This window comes from Cryptomeria japonica, chromosome 10 (genome assembly GCF_030272615.1).
Source record: "Cryptomeria japonica chromosome 10, Sugi_1.0, whole genome shotgun sequence".
NCBI classification, from domain to species: Eukaryota; Viridiplantae; Streptophyta; class Pinopsida; order Cupressales; family Cupressaceae; genus Cryptomeria; species Cryptomeria japonica.
Window position 1 is genome coordinate 67,411,131 of NC_081414.1, and position 24,356 is coordinate 67,435,486.

Genomic DNA, 24,356 nt, shown 5'->3' on the forward strand with positions numbered 1-24,356 from the left:
AAATTATCTCTATAGTAATAAATTATGGTCACTTTTTGGCAATTAAAATGAAGGTAACACAAAAAAGGGGGAAATGTCAATCAAAACTTTTAAAAGTTATTTTTGATCCATGATGGGACAAACTTGCTTATTTTGATGCTAATGACAATTTTCTGTTTTAACTTTAAGTGAATGATTACTATGGATACACAGATAAAGAAGAAAGGAACATCTTAGTCAGTACCTGCCACTAAGATGATGCTAAATAGTAAAGGAATATCATAGTCATATATCTAGGCATCAACAAATTACTAGCGAGAATTTGAAACTGTAGTGTGTATTCTGTTATACACCACAGGTCGTGTATTGTCGATAAGAAAATCATGATGTTTGACACAATTCCAGATTTTATGAATACTAACATATGTCAAATTTAGCAATAATGAAATAAATTATTAAAGCAATGAATAAATAGAGGTGATATGCTTAATTTTTATCACTATTTGACTCCCTTGGAAGATTTTGAACAAATCTATTCAACCAAAGAGCATTTACATTTCATCATACAAATTTTCATGTTTGTTTCTATTGAAAGCTAGGGCAATGGGCGTAGTAACCATACCCTAAGAATTCAAAGGACTCCATGATTTGAAGCAACAGAGCCAAATAAATTTTTTGCTCGTTCATGTTGATGGGCTGCTAAGGCTCTTCTGAAGAAGAGAATCAGCTCTCAACATTTGCAGCCCTCCTGATTCTCAAGCTAATTTGCTTTTCTAACACAGCTACTTTAATTCCACCCCATATTTCTGATTTGGATGGAAATTCAACAATTTCTTCCACAATGGCCATATCTTCTGGAAGAACTGAAGCAAACACTGTATATTTTCCACCCCACTCATCATGATTTGCAAGACTGATAAAGAAATCAGGCCCACCATCAATCCATGCTAATGAACCTCTCTTTATACCCGGACATGTCTCCTTGGGAATTTCTTCAAAGATTAGTCCTTGAGCTTCAAGTGTTCCTTGCAAGAGAGCATATGGGGGACCTAAAGAACTCTGGTTCACATCAGGATGGAAATATATCATTAAAAAAGATGGAAAAACCACTGAATTGCTCTTGTCAAACACACTCTTTATCACTGTATGTCATTAGCACCAACTGACATCAAAACATCAAATAACACTAGATTGCCCAGTGATACATTGCATAGAGTTTTAAGGCTAGATTCATTCTGATAAGAAAGTTATAAATGACTAAATGGTTCGGATGGTGCAGTGCAGTTACTGACTTACAATTTGCATACAGCCAAAACCAAATCACAGAAAAGTTGACATGACTCAATTTCATAAACCATCAGAAATGAATTATAAACAGAAGGTTCTATTCAATGGTAGATGATAACCATGTAAAGAAATGGAGAATATTTTTTAGAGAGCTTATAACAAATAAGAAGATCAAAATTAATGCGACACTCAGTGCTACCTTCTTAGCAGTTCAAAATATGAATTTCTCTCTGCAACATTTCTTACATTAACAATGGTTAAGGGTGCAATTAAAATTGAAAATATTCCTGTCTTAAGTAACAAGAACTACCCGAATATGTAAGATGGAGGAATAACACACAATGTCACTATCATATAAGATGCCATGCACACAAATAACACACAAATTACAATACAGGATTGATGAGAGAAACTTATGTTACAAAGGTATCAAGGAGTGGATAGTTGCTTAAAAGTTAATTCAATATCTATATATTTAAGACATCATCATTAGACTTTGACCAGAAGACAAAAAATATTTCATAGCACCCACATGTGACCGTGAATGGAACCAGTATTGTTGGACTCCATGACAAAGTGATCATAGCTCAGAGGAAACTTGTGTTGCAATGTGTTGTGACCTTTTCACACATCGCCCCATTGCTAACAAGGACCCCCTCTTTGCCAGTTTCCTGCATTGTTAGGTTAGGGTTTCAGCTGCTTAGTGGGCAATTTTGTGTTTCCCGTGTCCGAGTCTCGGAGTTTTGATCATGCCTAGTGCCGTCTAGGGTTTTTGAAGTTATAGGATCAAGTTGCAAAAATTGATATTTTAATGATCCTAAGTTTTTGCTAAGTGTAGACCTATTGAGCGTTAACGTGTTTTTAAACACGCGCATTAGTGATTTTAAAGTGCCAAGATATTCACAGATCTTTTGGAGTTGTTTTCTCGCTCCTAAGGTATTATTTAAATTGATTTCGCACTTTATTCCAATATTTTCCTAGCATTTTGCTCATATTTTTGGAAAATTAGCCTAAGTCCAGTTTAAATTAAATGTTTCTAAGTGATTTTGAGTGGTTAAAATGATAAAATCCTAAGGGAAATCCTTATTCCAAGGGTTAAAGGGTCAAATTCCATGCTAGAGGTGCTTTTCCCCTCACATTCCAGACTACCCAACCCATTCCCCCACTCAAAATCCATACTACACATGGATTTCCCCTGGAATCCATACTGGCTACTAATTTCCCCCATTGTTTATCCAGACTGCCATCGAATTTCCTCTGGAAGTGCTAAAATTTGGCTAAGTGTCGGGATTTATCCAGACTGCCATCGATTTTCCACCAGGATTTTTGTGACAATAAGTGAGGATTTTTGTCTGGATTTCCATCCAGACAGATGTCGATTTTCCCCTGAGAGCATTTGTAAGGATTTTTGTCCAGATTTTCATCCAGACAAGGATCGATTTTCCACTGGGAATATTTTGAAGAGTTTTGAGTCCGGATTTTCATCCAGATTGAGGTCGAAATTCCAACAAGAAGATTTTTTCCAAGTTAAGTGAGTTTTGAGTGTGGATTTTTGTCTGGATTTTTGTCCAAACTCATATCGATTTTCCCCTGGGAGGGTTTTTGTGTGCATTTTGGTGAAGTTATGCATGGATTTTTGTCCAAGCATGGGTCGAATTTCCCTTATGGGGTAAATTTTGACACTTAAATGATTTTTGAAGGGATTTTTCAATCCCAACCTATATCGATTTTCCCCTGGAAGCTTATTTTGGATTTAATTTGCAATATTTTAATAAATAAGCCCCATTTAATTGCTTTTAATTAATTATTAATGATTATTTAAAATTTAAAAGCAAAATTTAATAACTTGCAAAAAATCATTTAATATTTGAACCTTCTAGAAGCAAGTTAGATTTTCACCAAGCAAGTATTTATACAAGTGTTTTATCCCACATTGCTTGTGTGGTGAAAGTGAGAGGTGAAAGCAAGTATATGAAAGGAGACTTAGCATTATTTTATTATTAAATCTCCATGAAAGCGATTTTTCTCCAAGTTAGGCGATTTTTTTAGCAAGGCGTTTTTGAGAAGTGTGGGATTGAGGATTTATTTTCCTCCATTTTTTCCAACTTGCTGATCTATTCCTCTTGGCTGCCATTAAAGACCAATTTCAGAATTTCGATTTTGCTAAGTTTGGCGATTTTTTTCAAACTTTAGCATTTTTGGGTGAAAATTGGCAATTTCATGTTTGGAGACTTGGGCGATTTTTCCTCCACCATTTTTGCTTGTTGTCCAGACCTTCATTGCTGCAGATTGCTGTCATTAACAACATTTTTTCAGAATTCTGAAAATTTCGATTTTTGCTAAAGAAGGCGATTTTTGTGTTTGGGGTATCCAATCCCAACTTGGGTGATTTTCAGATTGCTGCCATCCTTGCTACTGCAGATCAAGGCTGCCATTGACATCAATTTTCAGATTTCAGTTTGGCGCCATAGTTGGGAAAATTCAATTTTGCTAAGGAGGTGATTTGGTGCCACATTTTGATGGTTTTTGTGCATGCTTGTTGGCTGCCATCATTTCCAACCTGCTGATTCGCTTCAGATCTGAGGTTTGCTTCAGATTTTGACCTCCATTAATGGCTGCCATTAATTTTCAGACTTAAGTTTTTATTGCCCAGCCAATTCCAACTTTAACATTTAACATTTGGAGGTGTTTTATGGAGTTTTCTGTGCATTTTTTTAGACCATTTTATCGTTGTTGCAGGTCTGAAACTCCATTGTTAGGCAGTTGTCCTCAGAAATTTTCATTTCCAGCCACCTAACCAATTTTGGCGAATTTGCTTGGGGCTGTTACCTTAGCCATTTTTCATCATTTTTAGGGATTTAAACCACTTTGCAAAGTGCTGGTAAGTCTGAAGTATCCGATTTTCAGATTTGTCCTCAGAAAACTAAATTTTACCAGCCATACTTACATTCCAGAAAATGATTGTTTTGATCATTAGAACTGATTTTTATCAAGATTATGCACATTTTGAAGATTGCAACATGTTTTAAAAGTCTGATTTTCAGGTTGTCTTCAGAATTGTTGACCTCCATTGTTGACTGCGGAAGGTGTCTTCAAACATTCATTGTGTGAAAACACAACCTTTCACACCTTTCCTTAGTCATCATCAATCCAGTATACTCCTTTGCATTCTAGCTTGCATATTTTCTAAGCGTAAGGAGGTATTCAATGAATTTTATGGAAAGCTTCCATGCCTTAGTGTTGTCACACTTTGAACTTAATTGCTAAAATTTACCAAGTGTATGAATTATTTTCCTGACTCCATGCTCTGAATTAACTAAATCTTTAGAAAGCCAAGAATTTTATTACGAATATTTTCATAAGTCTAACTTTGAGCTTCGTACAGGTGCGATATCAAAGTCTGGATACAAGGAAAGAAAAGAACTATTGAAGACACTAGAGACTGGATTTTATCCAGAGTTTAAGATTTCATCCAGATGGAAGGGGATCGCTGATACAAACATGCATTTCCTAGACTTCGACCAGATGCAGCGTCGGATGTTCGGAGTCAGAGATCAGGTTCCTTCCCCAGCATATGCGAATATTATGAAGAGTGGCATTTTCCATGCCGCTGGATTTCCACAGTCCATACAATGCAGTGGGTTGATCCTGGAGTGTGCACGATGTTACGATCCGCTCACAAGAATGATTAAGAGTCCTAAGGGCGTTGTCATCGCCTACCTTGCTGAGGATGCCATTGTTGAGGTGTTTGGAATTCCACGCGAAACAGACATGAAGGATGTGACCAAGGACGATTATGCAGAAAGATACACGAAGAAGATGGGTGTGTGCAAGAATTTAATTAACAAAGAGTGGATGATTGAGCTTAGGTCTCATCATTCCAAGGCTCCCAAGACACTTATGTGCATAGATTTTAAGGAGGAATATAGTGATTTGATATTCCTACTCAACAGAGTGATGGGGATGCTGCAGGGAGCAATATTTGATGGATGGATGTTCTACCTCATCCAGAATTGTCTTAGAGGAACACTAGTGAATTGGTCCAAGATTATAAGTGACAATCTGGATTTTCAGCTGAGGAATGTAGAGCGGTCCAAGTCATTCGCCATGACTTCTTACCTGGTGTACCTGCTTGCACGGTTTGTTTCATACAAAGGATTAATATGCAAAGGTGAAGTCGGGAATGGGCAAGGACAATTTAAGAGTTATGAATGCTACCCCCAACTGAGCATGCATAGAATTGAAGACTATAAGAGAGTGAATGATGCATTCACTATGTACATCACACGGATGCTGCAAGGCGGAATCCACAGAAGATTGTCCAAGGAGGCAACAGAGTTAATAGAAAAATATGGATCGTGGTATATACAATTTCCCACTTTCACATACCTCAAGATTCATGAGTTTCAATCTGAACCCTACAGACTTCCTAGGTATCCAACCGACAGAATGATATTGTTGGAAGTGGTGAAACAGCTTCTAGAGTTCGATGTTATCCGGAGAGAGAAGCACAGGACAGGAATGACGTTCCCTATTTTAGTTGGGAAGACGTCAGAGGTTTGTCAGTCTGCCATAGCCGCCAGCACTGCGGGTGAGGAGCTTGCATTCTATCGATTTGCTACATATAAGAAAAGAGAAAGATTTGATCCAGACAAGAAGGTCGGAAGGATCAAAGGAGAGAAGTTCACTCATAAGATTGACATAGAAGATTATTGGGCTAACCTGATGGACGAGCAAGCAGTGAAGAGAAGAATGTGGTCCAGAATGTCAATGGATTTCATGAGGAAGTGTGGACTTTTCCTCATTCCTGATCAGGTATTAGATGATAGAGATCATACACATCCACAGTATGAGAGTGAAATGAAGAAGGCAATCCTATTGCCAAATTGGTCAGAGTCAGAAGAGGTTGACCTGAATATATTGATGAGAGAGGTCTTGAATTTCTCCCGCCTATTGGTGGATATACAAATGAATAAGTTAGTTGCCATGGGTGTTCCCTTCACTTATGAAAAGATGAAGCCTCAGAGAACTGTCAATGATGTCAGGATTCATGCAAACAAAGAGAGTCAAGCTCCCAAGAGAAGGAAGAACATGCCAGGAGAAGTCAAGGCCAGAGGGAAGAAGATTGAGGATGTGAAGAAGAAACAGAAGACTATCATTCCACTTATCATTCCTTCACCCCCTCCCAGTGTCTCATCAATCGAAGTGATTGAAGTAATAGAACAGAACAAGGAGACTCAGCAGTGTTCCAACAAAGTGATACTACCGGAGAATATTCAGGAGTTCCATGCCACAGCGACGTCTGCACCTCCTGATGAGAATAATAATCAGCCGGAATCCCCTACTGTCCTTTTGGAAGTTAGTTTGGGAATGAGGTATATGATTGGACCAGGGATAATCCTAAAGACAATGATGATGTTATTTCAGCATTGAAAGGACTTGATCGAGAAATATGTCTTGATGATGGTATGGAGATGGCCGCTATTCCTGAATGGCTGAGGAGAAGTATGGAGAAAAGTAAACAAATGATAGAGGTACAACCTATTGATGATATTGATGACTACCTAGCTAGGAGTGCTAAGGGGAAGGAGCCCAAGAGAGCGGAGATTTTATCACACATAGCTAGAGATGAGACAGGAATGCGAATTGCACAGATTGTTGTTCCTATTGCAGGCGTGACAGCGGACATTGCTACTCCTATGGATTTCCAGATCACTTCAGTCACCCTTGGTCATACATCCAAAGAACAAGAATTCCAGGAGATTGGTGAGAACCTCCAGGCAATCAATGCAAGGTTAGTTTGAGCGGTTGCGTAGAATGAAAGGTACAGAGAGGAAAATATTAGACTCAAAGAGTATATTGCAAGGACAAGGCGTGGAGATCCCACCCTTATTTCCCCTATTGCAATTGACCATGGAATACATTCACACTATGAGGTAGCGAGAGGTACACACTCGGAGGTAGAAAAGTGGATTGAAAGCACAAGAAAGCAGGCAAATGATTTCCTTACTTAGTTTGTTCATGCATATGATAGGATAACAGGGCTTATATTCAAAATCCAGTATTTTGAGGGAGTTTGGGAAGAATTCCGACCTATTCAAGACAAGACTATTCCACGCCTCCAGGCATTGAAGAAGGTTCCTAATTCCACCTTGGTCAGCGAGAACATTGTGCACAGTGGAGACAAATATGATTTCCATGGCTGGTATTGTTCACTAGCCGTGAAGAAATCAACTTATGAGAACGCCCAATCAAGTTGCATGGAGATGGAAGGATTAATTCAGGACATTCAGATGAAGATCCTTGCCTCGATTGAGGAATTATTGGGTGTTGATGTTAGTGATGCTAGTGGTTTACACTTAGTCAAATTAAGAGACAAGATGAAATTTATGTATTTTTGCCAGTTGGACCCTTTGAAGAAGAGTCATATAGATGACTTGGTCTCTTTGTTGATTCATGTTCATAGTTCGTAGAAGCTCATGCCAGAATGGGAGAACACTTTGAATGCTTGCTCGGATTCACTTGACGTGATTGATTTACAGCAAGATACCTTGCCTAGCATTTCCATGGAGTTAGATTCAATATTGGCTAGATTCTTGGAGTATGCTAGGAGAGAGAGAGATGCAGGGAGGAATCTTCTAGAAGATTCCCTATATGATGACTAGGTATCTTTTCTTTGGACCATATGTTGGTGGCGCCATTTTTTATGTAGCCCCAATTAGGGCAATTATAGGGTTTTGTTGGCATGATCTCGGTCATTGATCTTAGATCAATCTGGGCCATCCATTTTGTAAGAGACTCTATATATGCCCCTTTGTCTCTCATTTGTAAGAGAGTTTTTGTAGAATTGTTGGTATATGCTGCAGCTATTTGAATCCTAATCATTGTTCAATTGTTGGTGATTTTGCTCTTCAAGTGTTGTATTTGCATTCATGGTTCTCAATTCCTCCTAGTTAGATTAGAATTTAGATTAGAATTTATTTTCATGTATGTTAGATTGAGTGGAAGATTTGTTGAATTTGTTTGTGTGGAATCCTTAATCCATACCACTAGCCTCTTGTCGCTGGTAAGTGTGCCCTGTGTGGTCAACTGGAATTTGAGTAAGCATAACTTCAACTATTACGCGTCCGTTGACAAGCATCAATTTGGATGGTGTCTACGTTTGATGGTGATAGCCTGAAAAATCTTTAAGTATACCTTAGACAATTGCACTAAGCTTGTGTCAATACCTGATTGTGAGACCTTGCCTAGTTTGATTCCACTAGATCCATTCATCATTTCCTACATTCCTAAGCTTAAAATAGGTTTCTTGACCCCTATTCTTTTTCCCCTTTTTTTAGTAAGAAGTAAATCCAGAGCCATATTGATAAATCTTAAGTTGTCAGCACACCTATTCCGCATCATTCATGATAATCCAAACATTTGCGTAAGCCCCCAAGTGAAACATAGCAATTCACATCAACCACTGAACTTACCCACTCGTCAAGACCTGACATGTAGAAACCTTGGAATCATTTTAGTTGATCTCATTCTTAGCATCGGAGGTGATTTTGTTCAAGAGAGGGTAAATTACCTTGGTACTTTATTCTGAAATGTTTCGTGCATAAAAAACACATCAATACATTGTCAAAAAGAGACCTTTGGCGGCACCAAAATCTGAATATTCTTGCATACTTGGATTCCATTAAAAAAATAATCCAAATTCCCCAAAATGTCACCTCATTTTGATTCCATATGCAAAAGTTATGGCTTATGGAAGCTGGAGGAAAAAAACTATCATAAAATGGAATGAGGCGGTTTCACTCTGTTGTTTTATTCTAATCAGATTAAGAACAATTTGAAACAGCAACACAATGAACAACAAACACACCAAGATACACTGGGAAAACCCTCCTACTCGAGGGAGAAAAACCAAGCAACAAAGTTCCTTATTTATTAATATACAAGATGTCTTTACAATAGATTTGCTTCACTCCTTGAAGAAGAATTAATCAATTGATTGCATAATCCAATCTGCAAACCACAAACTGTAGAGAATGTATTCAATCTATTGTGTATATGTAATACAATCTGCTTGCGGTATATGATACAAATTGTTGTGCGAATGCAAACTCCTAAGACTGAATGAACACGATCTGCTTGTATGATCCAAACTGTTGGAGGATGATGTATGTATATAGATTTGATGCCAAGGAAGGGAGGTATAGTTTTCATTTATATCCCCCGATAGAAGCTATTCTCCAAGAGTCGGCTCCCTTCAAGGAGACATGACTTCACATAATGCAACGTATCCTTCCAATGAGGGGTGGCGGACTTTTGCCAAAAGTCGGCCCCTTCGATAATCATATTTATTTAATAATAAGTAAATTAGTTATGCAAGTCGTCATATACCAAATGTATAATAAAATCGGCTCTATAATTGTCTAAGGCCGATAGGCCAATTAGACAATTATATTGGCTATGTCGGCTATAGAAGAATTCCGACCATAGCTACAAACATCAACACTCCCTCTTAGCTAGGGAGGAATCCTTCTCAATATCTGAGTCACATAGTGACATCCACCATGGCTACTCCCAGAGGGTGGGTCCATCGTGGCTTCTCCCATGTATGGAAATGCAAATGAACACAACCACCATGGCTACTCCCAGAGGGTGGGTCCATCATGGCTGCTCCCATGAATGGAAATGCAAATGAACACAAGTGCCCATCACGGAATCCTCAACGTGATGTCATCGTCTCATCATGGCGTTCACCATGGCTACTCCCAAAGGGTGAATGTCAATGAACACAAGTGCTAAGTCATGGAGTCTCTCACATGACATCCACCATGGCTACTCCCAGAGGATGGATCCACCATGGCTACTCCCAGAGGGTGGAACAAGGGCTTTCACCTCAAACTTCTCTCACAAAGAAGAATGCACTAACAAGGGCTTGCACCTCAAACTTCTCTCGCAAAGAAGAATGCATTACCAAGGGCTTTCACCTCAAACTTCTCTCACAGAGAAGAATGCATTAACAAGGACTTGCACCTCAAACTTCTCTCACAGAGAAGAATGCATTAACAAGGGCTTGCACCTCAAACTTCTCTCACAGAGAAGAATGCATTATAGTATATCTCAAGAAATCACTGATGCTGAGACTCCCTCTCAGCAAGGGCTTCATTCTCCACAACTCCAAGCTTGTCTAGAAAATGCTCAAACTTCACTTTGGCAAGAGGCTTGGTGAGAATATCGGTTGTCTAATCATCAGTGCTAGTGTACCTCAACTGAATAGCATTCCTTTGCATCATATCTCTAATATAGTGATATTTGACCTCCTCATGCTTTGATTTGTCATGAAACACGGGATTGACAGATAGCTTCACATAGCTTGATCATTGCAATGAATAATAGTCAGCTCCAATGATTGCTCAAGCAATCCTGCAAGGAGCTTTTGAAGCCACACTGCTTCTCGAGTTGCCATACATGCTACAATATGTTCTACCTCTGTGATGCTCAGTGTCATTGAAGACTACTTCTTGCTACATCAAGTCATCAAAGCAGACCCCAAACTGAAGCAACAGCCAAAGGTGCTCCTCTGATCAGCAAATATCTAGTCTAGTATCAACAATCCACTCTGTTGCCTATACATGGTAGGATCTACCAGATCTTCATGATAATGTGGCTCCCTCTAAAGCCCAAGTTCTTGCATCAATCTCCTGACCTCCTCGTCCAAGGTTACCTCTGTTTGGTTTGTCAAACTCCCTCTAAAAGCTAATTCCCCCTCTTCGAAGAAACTGATTGCAAAGGTCAACCTGAATAGGTTCTTCCTCATTGAGAGATGTCTCTAGTTATGCGTTGCCAACTCAATCCAAGGCAAAAGTTGTGACTCCATTCTTCAGCCTGCGTGACTTCCTCACAAGATGCGTCAAGTTATGCAATCTCTCATCATCCTTATGCTCCTCGATCCGTCTTGGAAGCATTTAGAGGGATTACTAATAGTTCATAGAATCCACCTTTCCCGAATAGAAATATCAATGCTAGAAGCATACAAGATTTACTATCCCAATGCATGAATTGGTAACTACATAAAAGATTCATGAACATTACTCAATGATACAGGAAAATACTTATCTCTTTATTGTCGATACCCAATAGTCCTGTAGCAGTGTCTTATCTTTTCATCCACAGGGACTAAGGGACTGAGACACACAATCAGGAACATCGCCCTTCACACCAAGCCTTTCTGAGTGCTAGAACTCATGCTAAGAGTCTAGAACTTCACAAGATCTAAGGATGATAACGAACTTGAAATGGATCTGTGCTACTTCTATTCATCACCAACATGAAAGAATATTCATTGTCATAAATTTTCACAAATGCTGAGGGTTTTAACAACAATCCCGTATTCCAAATGAAGGCAGGATCAATGATTTTAATCTGAGCCTAGAACAAAATCATGTCCTTCCTTGGAATCTTACACCAAAGATAGATAATTCGCATTCAGCAATATTCTTCCACGCCAAAGGGAATGACTCAAAACAATCAGAAGCATAGAGCAATCATGAGTATTCACCATGACCAAAGGGAAGCATTCACGACTCCATGAAAGCAACTCACGCCTTAATGAATTAGGATTGTACTATAAGAGGGAGCTTTGTCGAGTAGAAAACACGTCTCTTGCAAATTATTCGTCCACCACTGTAGCACATGAAGAAGTGATGATTCTTGCGCTCAGAACCATTGACCATCCTTCCATTCGCCCTCAGAAGATTTTGCAGATATAGAGAAAGCTATCTTTGAGAAAGGGCAAGACAATTACTGTGTCGTGTCTCGCTGGAGACCCCCCCACGCAATAATGGAAGAGGAAGAAGTTGTCTGTGTATTCATCCACGAACCTGAAGGCATTTCATATGCCCGACAACCTACAGCTGTGATAAAGAATTCACAGACGTCTTCATTTTGGCAGGATAATTTACTCAACCACCACTGAAATCTGCACCCCAGAATAGAAGGAAGATTCCGATGCTAAAGAGATATGTGTTCAAATCCGCTTTAAAGAAGGTCGTGAGAAGACAAGAAGGCTCGTTCTCAAATGACTATACAATATCAATTTCAAAAATCCTCCCACAGATTGAAGGCATATGCCTTTCAAAATGAACTTCAGGAGAATCTGCTTAATCTGATCGGATCTTTCCTAACCTGGCTCTGATACCATGCTGTTTAATTATAATCAGATTAAGAGCAATTTAAAACAGCAACACAATGAACAATGAACACACCAAGATACCCTGGGAAAACCCTCCTACTCGAGGCAGAAAAACCCAGCAACAAAGTTCCTTATTTATTAATATACAAGATGTCTTTACAATAGATTTGCTTCACTCCTTGAAGCAGAATTAATCAATTGTTGCATAATCCAATCTGCAAACCACAAACTGTAGAGAATGTATTCGATCTGCTGTGTATATGTAATACAGTCTGCTCACGGTATATGATACAAACTGCTGTGCGAATGCAAACTCCTAAGACTGAATGAACACGATCTGCTTGTATGATCCGAACTGCTGGAGGATGATGTATGTATATAGATTCGATGCCAAGGAAGGGAGGTATAGTCTTCATTTATATCCGCCGATAGAAGCTATTCTCCAAGAGTCGGCTCCCTTCAAGGAGACACGACTTCACATAACACAACGTATCCTTCCCCTTTGATAATCATATTTATTTAATAATAAGTAAATTGGTTATGCAAGTCAGCATATACCAAATGTATAATAAAATCGGCTCTATAATTGTCTAAGGCCCATAGGCCAATTAAACAATTATATTGGCTATGTCGGCTATAGAAGAATTCCGACCATAGCTACAAAACATCAACACACTCTGCAATCAGAAAACATCCCATGGCATTCCAGATTCTTCGTTTTTTCCTTTTTTTGGCTACTTGGTAATTTTGTGCAGGCTTGTGAAGCTACATCTGCCATTGCAACTGCATTCTAAACATCAATTGAGAAGTATTGAAAAATTTATGAAGGAAATTGAGTGGAAATACATAGGATTTCATAGTTCCTAGTGAATAATTTTCAATTGTAAGCTAATTCGACTTGTAAGAGAGCTGTGTTAGAGGTCTTAGGGACTGAATTCACTAAGATTCATGCCGGATATATGAGCAAATGGCTTAGGACTGTACTTGCGACTGAATTCGTTGCCACATTTTGGAGTTTTCTCCCATATGGGTTATACTATAGAGCAAATCCTTTGTCTTTTTAATTGTGCAGGGTGTTTTCTCTCATTTACAGATTGCAAGATATATTAATCAATTGGGAAGTTTACAACAATTCATTTCTTTTGGTTGGTGTATAGGATATCCATTGTTGTTGACATAGCAGTATGTTAATATCTCACTACAGCATAGCAGCAGTGAAAAACATTTCCTCCAAGGAAGTGGTGTAAGATAAAAGTAGCGGAAACCTTCATTATTCACTCCTAGCTCCTAGTCTCTCTTTCTCAAAGGTTAAGTAAAGATAGGTCTAGGTTTCACATTTCACAGTCAGGTCTAGTATCTTTTTTTTAGCTTTTCAGCCATCAATTTAGCACGCTGCCTCAGGATGTAGCTTCAATGGTATATGATAAGGCAATTCCTTTCTTGACGTCCTTGGTCATGATATTGCATGCTACCCTCATCAAAGTACTCTATCAATGTTCTCAACCTCATCATGACATGCATAAAAACAAACATTATTGGGACATTTTGTAAGGCATACTTAAGGGGGAAAATTTGGATTGACCTGGGAGCCTGTCATTCCTGTCAGGCAGGAAATGAACTGCAAAACAAAATTTAGAATGCAAAATTATATTATTAAAATGAGATGCAAGTTTCATATTTATGAATAATGTATGACCATCCAGTTCACTCGAAATGACTCTTCAAATTCTACAAGAAAACAAACATTTGTAATATTTATTTAAAATATTATTATTAAACTTATTTACCATAGCTTAGAATTATTTTTAGCAATTCCCCCTTCCACAATCCTCCATAATCCTTCTTATAAAACTCTCCTAGAACTTTCTGGAATTTTTATTATAAAAATCACTTTTTAAATATTAATTCCTTTAGGTCATAAAAGTGATTTTATAATATTTTATTTTATTTTGGCCTCAGGTAAAGTCACTTTATTTAATAAAATATTCAACTCATGAACATAATTAATTAAATACAAGTTGCCTGAAAACATTGATTTAGACAACTTAATTTAATTAATCAAATTACTTGCTCTCCATAAACCTGGGCCGAAAATGGAGACATTACACTTTAGCATAATGGCACATAGAAAATTCTAAATGAAACCATGCCTACCCCTTCAGAAAGAGAAATGGAAAATGATTATCAATCTTTGCTCTCTTATAATAGCTTCAGAAAATTTAATCAGCAAATTTGAGATTACTTTTATTCAAGATTGACTGACCGATCTTCATGTATGCAGCTGATGAAAAATAATCTAACGATCTTGAATAATCTCGGATGAATTAATTATGAATATACAACTGTATATAAAGGAATTACAAGACTGTGTTCTAAAAAGAACGAACCGTTAATCTAAAGCTTCAACATGAAGCTAAAATGCTTAAAACGCTAAATAAAACTAAGCAGCTAAACACTAAAAGTAAAAAGCAAACTATATGTTCTTATAAAAGAAGCAATAGTTGTACTTAAAAGACTAAACGAACTAAAAAGCTAAATAAGTCGACAACTAAGATGAAGAACTAAAAAGCTAAATGACTAACTAAATGACGATTAATAGAACCACTAAAATAAATAAATTATTCTAATACCCTACCTTAATGGTCATTGTATCAACTAAGTACCCGACAAAAGATACTGCAGGGCTTTTGATCACAAATGCAAGAACACTCTGCTACTACGAAGACCCTCCCAGGATCTGCAAAGTGTTAATGACCAAGAAAATTGATTCCGTCCGACTAATGTAACCCTCACATGCAAATTATAGAATTGTCACACGCGAATTATCGAGCCTAAAACCATGATTTTGAGGGACAACAACAAACCCTCCAAAAAGCAACAAACACAATTTTAGCAGAAAACTGCAAAAACTTTTGCAGAAGAGTACTGAGCATTGTTTGTTCCAGCAACCCCAAAACAAACCACAATATACCACAGTTGCAGATGTTCACCCCAACAACTCCAGGTGCGACCCAAACCTGACTGCAACAAAGCACGATTTTTGTGGAAAAAACTATAAAACCCTAAAAACTAGATTTACAAATTGTTTTTGTGGAAAAAAATGGTTCAAACCTAGATAACAAAATCCCACACGAACATTGTGAATTACAAATGATAATTTTTAAGGAAAAATTATAAACCCCACACAATTTCTGAAGAAAAAATCGTGAAAAAACTACAATATACCACAGTTGCAGATGTTCACCCCAGCAACTCCAGGTGCAACCCAAACCTGACTGCAACAAAGCACGATTTTTGTGGAAAAAACCGTAAAACCCTAAAAACTGGATTTACAAATCGTTTTTGTGGAAAAAATGGTTCAAACCCAGATAACAAAATCCCACACCAACATCGTGAATTACAGATGATAATTTTTAAGGAAAAATCATGAACGCCAAAAACAATTTCTGAAGAAAAAATCATGAAAACCCAGCAAACAATTTTTGAGGAAAAACTCGTGAAAACCCATCGCCGAGGTAAAAAACAGGCATGAACGGGAGGGCGCGCGAAAAATCGCATCATCAGCCCCCGGAAAAACGCAATGAAGATAGTAAAAGGATGACGAAAAAAAATCACGCCACACAAAACACTTGCCGCCCACAAAACACAAAAGAAGCCACGAATTTGCAAAACAAAAAACCCTTGATGGAAAAAAAAAGCTGCAATTTTCACAGAAGAACAATCTGCCTTTAGACCTGTGATCAAACAAAAAAGATGGGTTGAAAAACCCTAGCGAAAATACATCTTTGTGAAAAACACCCACAAATTTTTAACACCAAAAACCCTTCGAACAGCAAAACATGCCCACGATTTTTTTAATAAAAAAAACTCTCAAAAAAAATTGTAGCGCCTCCACAAACTTTTATTAAAAATTCACCAAATCCTAAAAAACCCCATTGAACCACTCTGATACCATGAAAAATAATCAAATGATCTTGAATAATCGGATGAATTAATTACGAATATACAACCGTATATAAAAGAATTACAAGATGGTCTTCTAAAAAGAACGAACTATTAATCTAAAGCTTCAACATGAAACTAAAACGCTAAATAAAGATAAAAAGTTGAACACTAAAAAGTAAACTATGCGTTCTTAGAAAAGAAGCAATAGTTGCACTTATAAGACTAAACAAACTAAAAAGTTAAATAAGTCAACAACTAAGATGACGAACTAAAAAGCTAAATGACTAACTAAATGACCATCAATAGAACCACTAAAAAGGTAACTGATTAAAAGAAATAATTATTCTACTAGCTGAATGCCAATGATGCGTGCTATTTCAACAACACTGCTTTGTTGGCATTGACACACTAATAAATTTGTTTAACCACCAAATTTACTTTTCCTCAAATATTTTTAAACTGCCAGCCAAAAATGTTGATGCAAGAACTTCCTAGAGATAGTGCAATCTTGCTTCGTCCAAAAATAGTTTATGTTCAATTTTGGTTTGTTTATGCTATCTAATTTCTTGGCATGGGGATAATGTTTCAAATTTCAATTTCAAGATTTTGAAATTCAATATGATTTGCCTTTTTATGACACTTATTCATCAAGGAGGCACATGACAGCCACTACTACCTACATGCACATCTATGACAGATCATAGATGAGGATTTGATTGTAGAAGGGCATCTTTGACTAGTCCAAGTACAACTAGGAATTTGAGCACTCCATTTTGGCATAGGGATGCATGTTATGAACTTTGAATGGAATGTTCAAGGAGAGACCCCAAGGGGCTATTTTTAGTTACGGGATGAGTTATTTCTTATTGGTGGGAGTTACACTTGACTATTCTTAATTCAAGTGCCACATTTGGGAGATAAAGAGTTACATTTTACCATGATTTAACCTTCTTGATTCGGGTGTCATAATTGGAGGAAGGAACAATAAATCCCACATTTAGATTAAACATATCCCTGTCCTAGCTGAATCAGCTCAACAGTTTTAAAAAAGTGTTTGTAAACACTGACACACACACACACACATGTTGATGAAATAGCTTCGGTCGATATCCTTCAGGACTCACGATATAACCAATTTGCCTAATTGGCCTATTGGCCTTAGACAAATTAAATCGTTGAATATAAATCAAACACGATTTGTATATATTGAAATGCAATCATTCATTAATGTGTCGATTTTATAAATCCCGCCAACCTTCAGGAATCGTGATTAATGTAACCGGTATGTAATTCGTATAACCAATGCAAAATTATAACGTGTTGATTGGAAGTCGACTTTTGGAGGAGTTGCGATGGTTGAAGACTTATTCGATTGGGTATATATGTGAAGGTTTGTATCCTTCTCAATATAAACAGCAGACAGTTCATGGATATCGTATAGCAGATAGTCGGTGATTATCAGATTATTCACAGCAATAGTTCGTAAAAGATTGCATAGCAATAGTTCATGGAAATTGTATATCACTCAGAATATACTTTGTGGAGATTGCATAGCAGATTGAAGACATATATAACAGATCGTTGATAGTGTATGATTGAAGAAGACAATCTACAGCAGATTGAGGATCAACAAAGGAAAACCTATTCTTTACTGCAGATCAGATATTTCCCATATTGTATTATCATATATAGCTTCAAGAGAGAAGCCAAATCCTTTGTAAAATCTCGACACATTTGAAACAATTAAAGTCATACTTAATTGCTGGGTTTTTTCACCTTCAAGAGGAAGGTTTTCCCAGGGTAATAGCTGAGCATTTGTGTGAATTATTGTATCACCTAATCTGATCATAAAATCAACAACATATATATATATATATATTCTGGCCAACCTAGACCCGCCCACTTTAATTTAATATTAATTAATAATAATATTTTTCTTACTTGGACCGACCTGGATTTTATTTTTGGGCATCAACTTTAAATCAAACAGGTATAAATATCATTTAGCTAACCAGGCGAAAGGAGGGGGAAGAAATTGATGAAATTTTGGGAATATTTTCCTATTATAGTTTGCAGGGTTAAAAACCCTAGCCAGCCTTCAAGGTTAGGACAAAAACCTTGCCCTTGTTTCATCACATTTTCCTCTAAATTGTGCCTATTTCAGTTCTGAATTTTCTTCTATTTCCAATGCCAGGTTTACAGAGGTTTATTAGGAGTCTTTCAGTGTCAAACTACTCCATGCTTGGTATGTAATCAAATGTCCATACTAATAATTCAGCCTCTGAGGACAGCAAATTAAGTGGCAAATATCAAGGAAAGCAAAACAATAGGACACAAACCGCATCCGAGGTTGGAAGGGATTGCTATGACACTTGCACCAATCAAAAGGAGGTCAGAAAAGCCTCCAGTTGCAGATTGTCATTACAAACCAGCAAACTGAATTGGAATCAGATAGCCAGTGCTGAGTATAATGGCCCTCTATGTTGTTAGGTATGTCACCTTGTAAAAGTCACTAGATCTGCAACTCTAGACTACATTTCCAGGCTGTTTGTACACTCAGAGACACTAATATCATATGTACTGTAATGGTTTTCATAATTCACGTCATATTATGTTATATTGAAGGTTGTTGTGGTTTGTTATAATTGTGCTCGCTTCATTAAGGCGGATAATCGTAGACTTTTTGAGCTGTTATGTTTGAAAATTGCAAAGTGCTGGTTAATTTTCACTGGGATCTGTAGTGGTTGGAATAACAAGGGCTGGTTATCTCCCTACACAGAGAAATTCAAATTCTCCTATTATACTGCTGTTGTAATCTGAAGGTATTGCTGTAAAAACATTTGGTTTTCTCCAGATCTACATATGCTCGCTAACTGTTGGAAGGATTAAGGATTGATTTCATTAAATCCGAAGCTATTGTTTGAGAAATTATTATTACAAATCTATTAGTGCATTCCAGTCTACAGATTTATGACTATCCTTGTTTAGGGTTTGATAATCTTTAACAACTGTTAGTTAATGAGTTTGGAACTTGGAGTTTTGAAAGTAATACTAGGGTTATTACAGTGGTATCAAAGCCATTGTTTCCTACCAGCCTGTGAATCTCTGATGAAGATTAATGAGCTTGAATGATAGAGAACTAAGGTATCAGAAAAGGGAGAAGAAAAAAGAGGCAACCATGAGTGATAGAGATCAAGAGAACACACAGGAATTTCTCAGGGAAAACAGAGAGTTTCAAACTTCCATAACTTTGTCTATGGCAGAGATGGTTCAACTCCTAAAAGGGCTGAATCAGCAACTGAATGTTTGAAGGTATAATTGCAATGGCCCTAAAGGAAGTCACTCCCCCAATAATGGGGTTTCAGTCAACCCCCCAACCAAGACAAAAACGCCATTTCTTTTGCAAAAAGAGGGAGATGACCTACTTGAAGAAGAGCAGCAAATACCACCAAATTCTGATGATGGGATCGCAAGGTATCACACTATTTATAGTGCTATAAGCCCTGCCATCTGCCATGATATGACATTCATAGAGTAGTATGACCTGAAGACAAGAAATGGGCAGAGGAGAAGGCACAAAGAGAAGCCACGTAGAGACATACAACATTTGGGAAAGATTACAATACCTACTTTTGATGGATCAGGAAGCTATTCAGCTAGGGCAAGGTTGTATAAATTGGACACATATTTCTCCTTGAACCCCACGTTTGAAGAAGAAGCCATTAAGTTTGCCACTGTACACCTAAGGATGTAGCTCATGAGTGGTGGTACCATGGCAAGGTGACACAAGGGCATGGTTCCATTACCACCTTGGAGGAGTTCAGCCGAAGATTGGTAGAGAGGTTCAACAGGAAATATGTAGAGATTTATTGCAAAGAGTTGGCCCAATTGAAATACGAGGGATCAAAGTTGGACTACTTGCAGGGTACTCGGCGAGTTGTAAAAACTCGCCCTTGTGAGTTTTTGCCACTTTAACTTGCGAGAAAAACTCACCAAGTTGTTGGCAAAAACTCATCGAGTTTTCGGCAAGTTTTTAAAAAAAACTCAGCCGCTGCATAGATGTGTTTAATATAATTTGTTGTTACTATGTATTCTGTGTTACTAATTTTATAATGATATTATAATTCATCAGATATAGTTCATAGTAACATGTTCTTTCTATTTGTCTATTGTTTTGATTACTTTTACTATGTAGCGAATCCTAATGCAGTGATGGTCTTATCTGCATCATTTTTTTGGTATACCTGTTATCACAAAAGCTCGCACCCTTGCTGAGCTATCGACTCAACAACCTTGTGAAACATAGAAACAACCTCGAAGTGTGGGACCTTGCGCAAGGGGTTGAATCTCCGAAGAAGGCCAGCTTCCTTCTCAATCCAGGTGCAGGTGTTGAACCAACTCAACACTTCAAAACTTACTCCTAAGCCTATCCTAACAACTTGCAGAGGTAAAGGGAAGAGAGAATTGCTTGAAATAAAAGGAGGTGATGCACCAAGAAGAGATTGTTCCTCTCCCTACCCAAAATGACACAAAGAATCAACTGAAAAACCCAAGAGATGCACAAACTTAAGTTGTATGAGTGACCCCAATGCATGTATGGAGGTTAGAATTCGCTGAATGCCAAGAGGGGAGAAGGTTTCCCACAAGTCACACTAAGAAATAAGTTGACGCAGCATAAATGAGAGAAGAGCCACAAAACATACACCTATGATGAAGGTAAGAAAACATACACAGCATACATAAGTTGAAAGAAGACAAGAATGGTGATTTCAATTAATTATAAGGCCAATGGCCAACTCACAGTTGCAAAATACAGAATAATACAAGAAAAGTGAGAGAGCATAAAATAGCTCAAGCCAGCAAGGAGAGAACCCTTTACAATGAGGCTTAACAGCCTTTATATAGAAAAATGGTTACAAGAGTGATCATGACACATGTATGTTAGTCTGGAAGTGCAGGGAAGTGCATGCACTTGACTTCTGTACATGCAAGCAACCTAATCATACCCACAAAAGGCAACCCTAAGAAGGGTGGATTGACTGACCTTCCAAAGTCAGAGTATGCAGACATGACATAAGTCATTACAACAAGCATGGTCCCGTACCTCTCTTGATGGAAATCCTACCAAAAACATTAAATGCACCCCTGTGGCTCCACAAAAGGTGCACAAGTCACAAAAGTCGTCAGAGCATTTAAAGCTTTGAGTGTCGATCACGCCATTTGGAAGTGTTGCAAGCCAGAAGGAGTTTGGAAAACTTCGGAGACCTGGGTCACCGAAGTTGGGGAAACCTCGGAGACCTGGATCACCGAAGTTGGGAAGACTTGGGAACCTGTTGACGTGTATTTTGTACACTATCAAACACAAAATAAAATACCTAAAGGTACCTTATCCTCTCTTGAGTAAAGCCTCCGAATGCTGAAGATGTCGCGAAAAGGATCAATCGGGATGACTTCAAGGTTCTTGTATGTAGGGTCTCTACGTGTGGATAAGCTCTTTGTGGTATGATGTGATTTGCTGGAATCACAAGGGAACTTACATTTGATGATTGAACGTCTGATCTGCTTTGAATATTGCTGGAACACAGGCTCTTACTAGCTTAGATTTGAAAAAAGGAAAAAAGATGAGGGCGAGGAAAGGATCTAATCCTAACATTAAGAATGTAAGAGCAATGAATGATCTTTGGTGAAATTCTAACTAAGTCTTGTTTTGACATCCCAGGACCATCTCCACAAGGCTAGTGCGATCTTCGAAGGAAAGCTTTATGATGTTCAAATCATCACTGCAGGCATAGACACCATCAAGCTGATGCATATCAATGAAGAAGCGACAATTGAAGTTAAGCTTAAGCTGAATGATTCCAGTTGACTACGCAAGGCAAGTCTGCAATCAACAAACTGCTAGTAGTATGGATATACGAATTTCACCATCAATCAAGCACATTTCTTCCACTCATCTAATAGCATGAAATCAAACACGAGAAGTATAAAGACCATGCAAATTGTCGAATCGACCCATAAATTTCACCATTTCTTCAATGAAGTTACAAGTCTTTTACAACAACATCTTGGCAACAATCTTTGCCTTCTCTCTCTACTCTACTCTAATTGCTATTCTAATACTTCCAACTGCTTACTAACTATTCTAACTCTCTCTAATTCCCTTTACAAAATGAAATGTCAGGGCTTATATAGTGCCCTCAATACAATTCGATGGCTTAGATCAATTCGAGATCGATGGCCAAGATTTTACAATGAAAACCCTAATTAGGGTTTGTTACAACCATTACATAACATTTAATGCTTGACCAATGATAAAATTGTATTGCTTGGACACATGTCCTCTCTAGAAAATTCCACCAATGGATAGCTGGGGTAGGTACATCGGAGTTTGTGCCACCTTCCATGAGTTAGGTACATTGAATCTAGAAATGCTGAGGTGGACCACACTGATTGGAGAAGTGATGACTAGGATGCCACCTCGTCCGACACTTGTAACTTGGTAGATATTCAACATGATGTTGTTGAGAAGCTAGCTTTAATTAACTCTTCTGGAACTATCTGCTTCTTCAACGAACCCTTGTTCTAACTTCTTGTGTCCTTGATGTGCAGGATGATGATGTACCTTGCCTTGTAATACTGGATTGGAGAAGGTCGCCCTTGATGACGTTAGTCCAAAGAAGGCCATCCTTGTCGATGCTAGGCTGGAGGAGGTCGCCCTTGTCCTTGCTTGATCGTCCTTGATCTGGCTTGATTTTCCTTGAGGAGAGTCTTCCGATTTGTAGATCTTTCGAGCTTGGGAGTCGCCATCTTGACACCTACACAACATTTCACAATTAATAATATATCTTGAAGTGTAGAAAGGAAGATTCAAGATTCTAATTTTAGGAAACTTCATGATAAATCTTGAGTTGTCATTTCCTAATTTAGGATTTTCAAAGCAAAATTTAAATCTTCAAAAAAATGGTGCCAAGGTGATTACGCCATACCTCCACTTGGGAATTAATTCTAAAAAATGATGCAAAAATAGGAGAATTCGCTAGGCAAAATGTAGATCAAGACTCCCTTTAGCAGAATGCGCCCCCTTTAGCTTGGAAAAGAACTCCATCTTCCACTAGCTTCTTCAAGATCTGGAAATTCGCCTTCAAATGTCTTCAAAAATATGGAAATTATCCTCCAATCTAGCAAGAAATACGCCTCTCCAATAGCCTTCAAGATGAATTTCACCTTCCTTAGCCTCCACACTTGGTAGAAATTCGCTCCACACAAGCTAGATTTCGCACCTCCTTCCTTGCTTCTCCAAATCGCACTTGAAAGGATGATTGAATGATTTGAATTGTGAAACAACACCTCCAATATATAGAGCGCTCACCTTCCACTTACCCATGAGGCCGACCTTGCAAGTAAGCCAAAAAAAATAAAATTTAATAAAAGGAGAGGCCGACCTTTATAAAATATTAAAATAATATCCCAAGCGCTCTCTTTTTAAATTTAATTTAATAATAATTAATTTAAAATGCCTTTACAATTAAAAAATTTCGATTTTTTAAAGGCTTAAATTAATTATTAAATACCAACGCACATTTATTAAATGCCAAAAATATTTCAAGGTTTTATCGAATCTGGCATTTAATGTAATTTGAAGGATATTTGGCGCCCAATCATGAAAAATAATGGCTATTAACAAGATCGCTCTGGTCCCTTGGTGAGGGACAGGAGCGAACTCATTCTAGACCTCACACTTCTTGTTTTTTACGTCCAAGACCTCATTTTTGACGTCCAAGATGGCATTTTTACTTAGAATTTCGAGTTCAATTTATTCGATCTTTGAAATGAGTGCACTTTAAAGCATTTTCGCCCTGGTCCCTTGGTGAGGGACAGGAGCTATTTTGCAAATCCAAGCTTATCCGTCCTTTGTTAGCCTTCCAAATTATATTCAATGGATAAGTCATGTTTTCCT

The 24,356-nt window shown here is 37.8% G+C and overlaps 1 protein-coding gene across 1 annotated transcript in view; it reads right to left on the reverse strand.

The window, feature by feature from the left end:
* Positions 1-411: 411 nt before the first annotated feature.
* LOC131033290 (uncharacterized) overlaps positions 412-24,356 on the reverse strand; it is a 77,323-nt gene continuing 53,378 nt past the window's right edge. Inside the window, exon 5 of the mRNA XM_057964472.1 lies at positions 412-1,038. Coding sequence (XP_057820455.1) covers positions 703-1,038 — 336 coding nt within the window. The 3' untranslated portion in view covers positions 412-702. The remainder of the gene's footprint in view (positions 1,039-24,356) is intronic.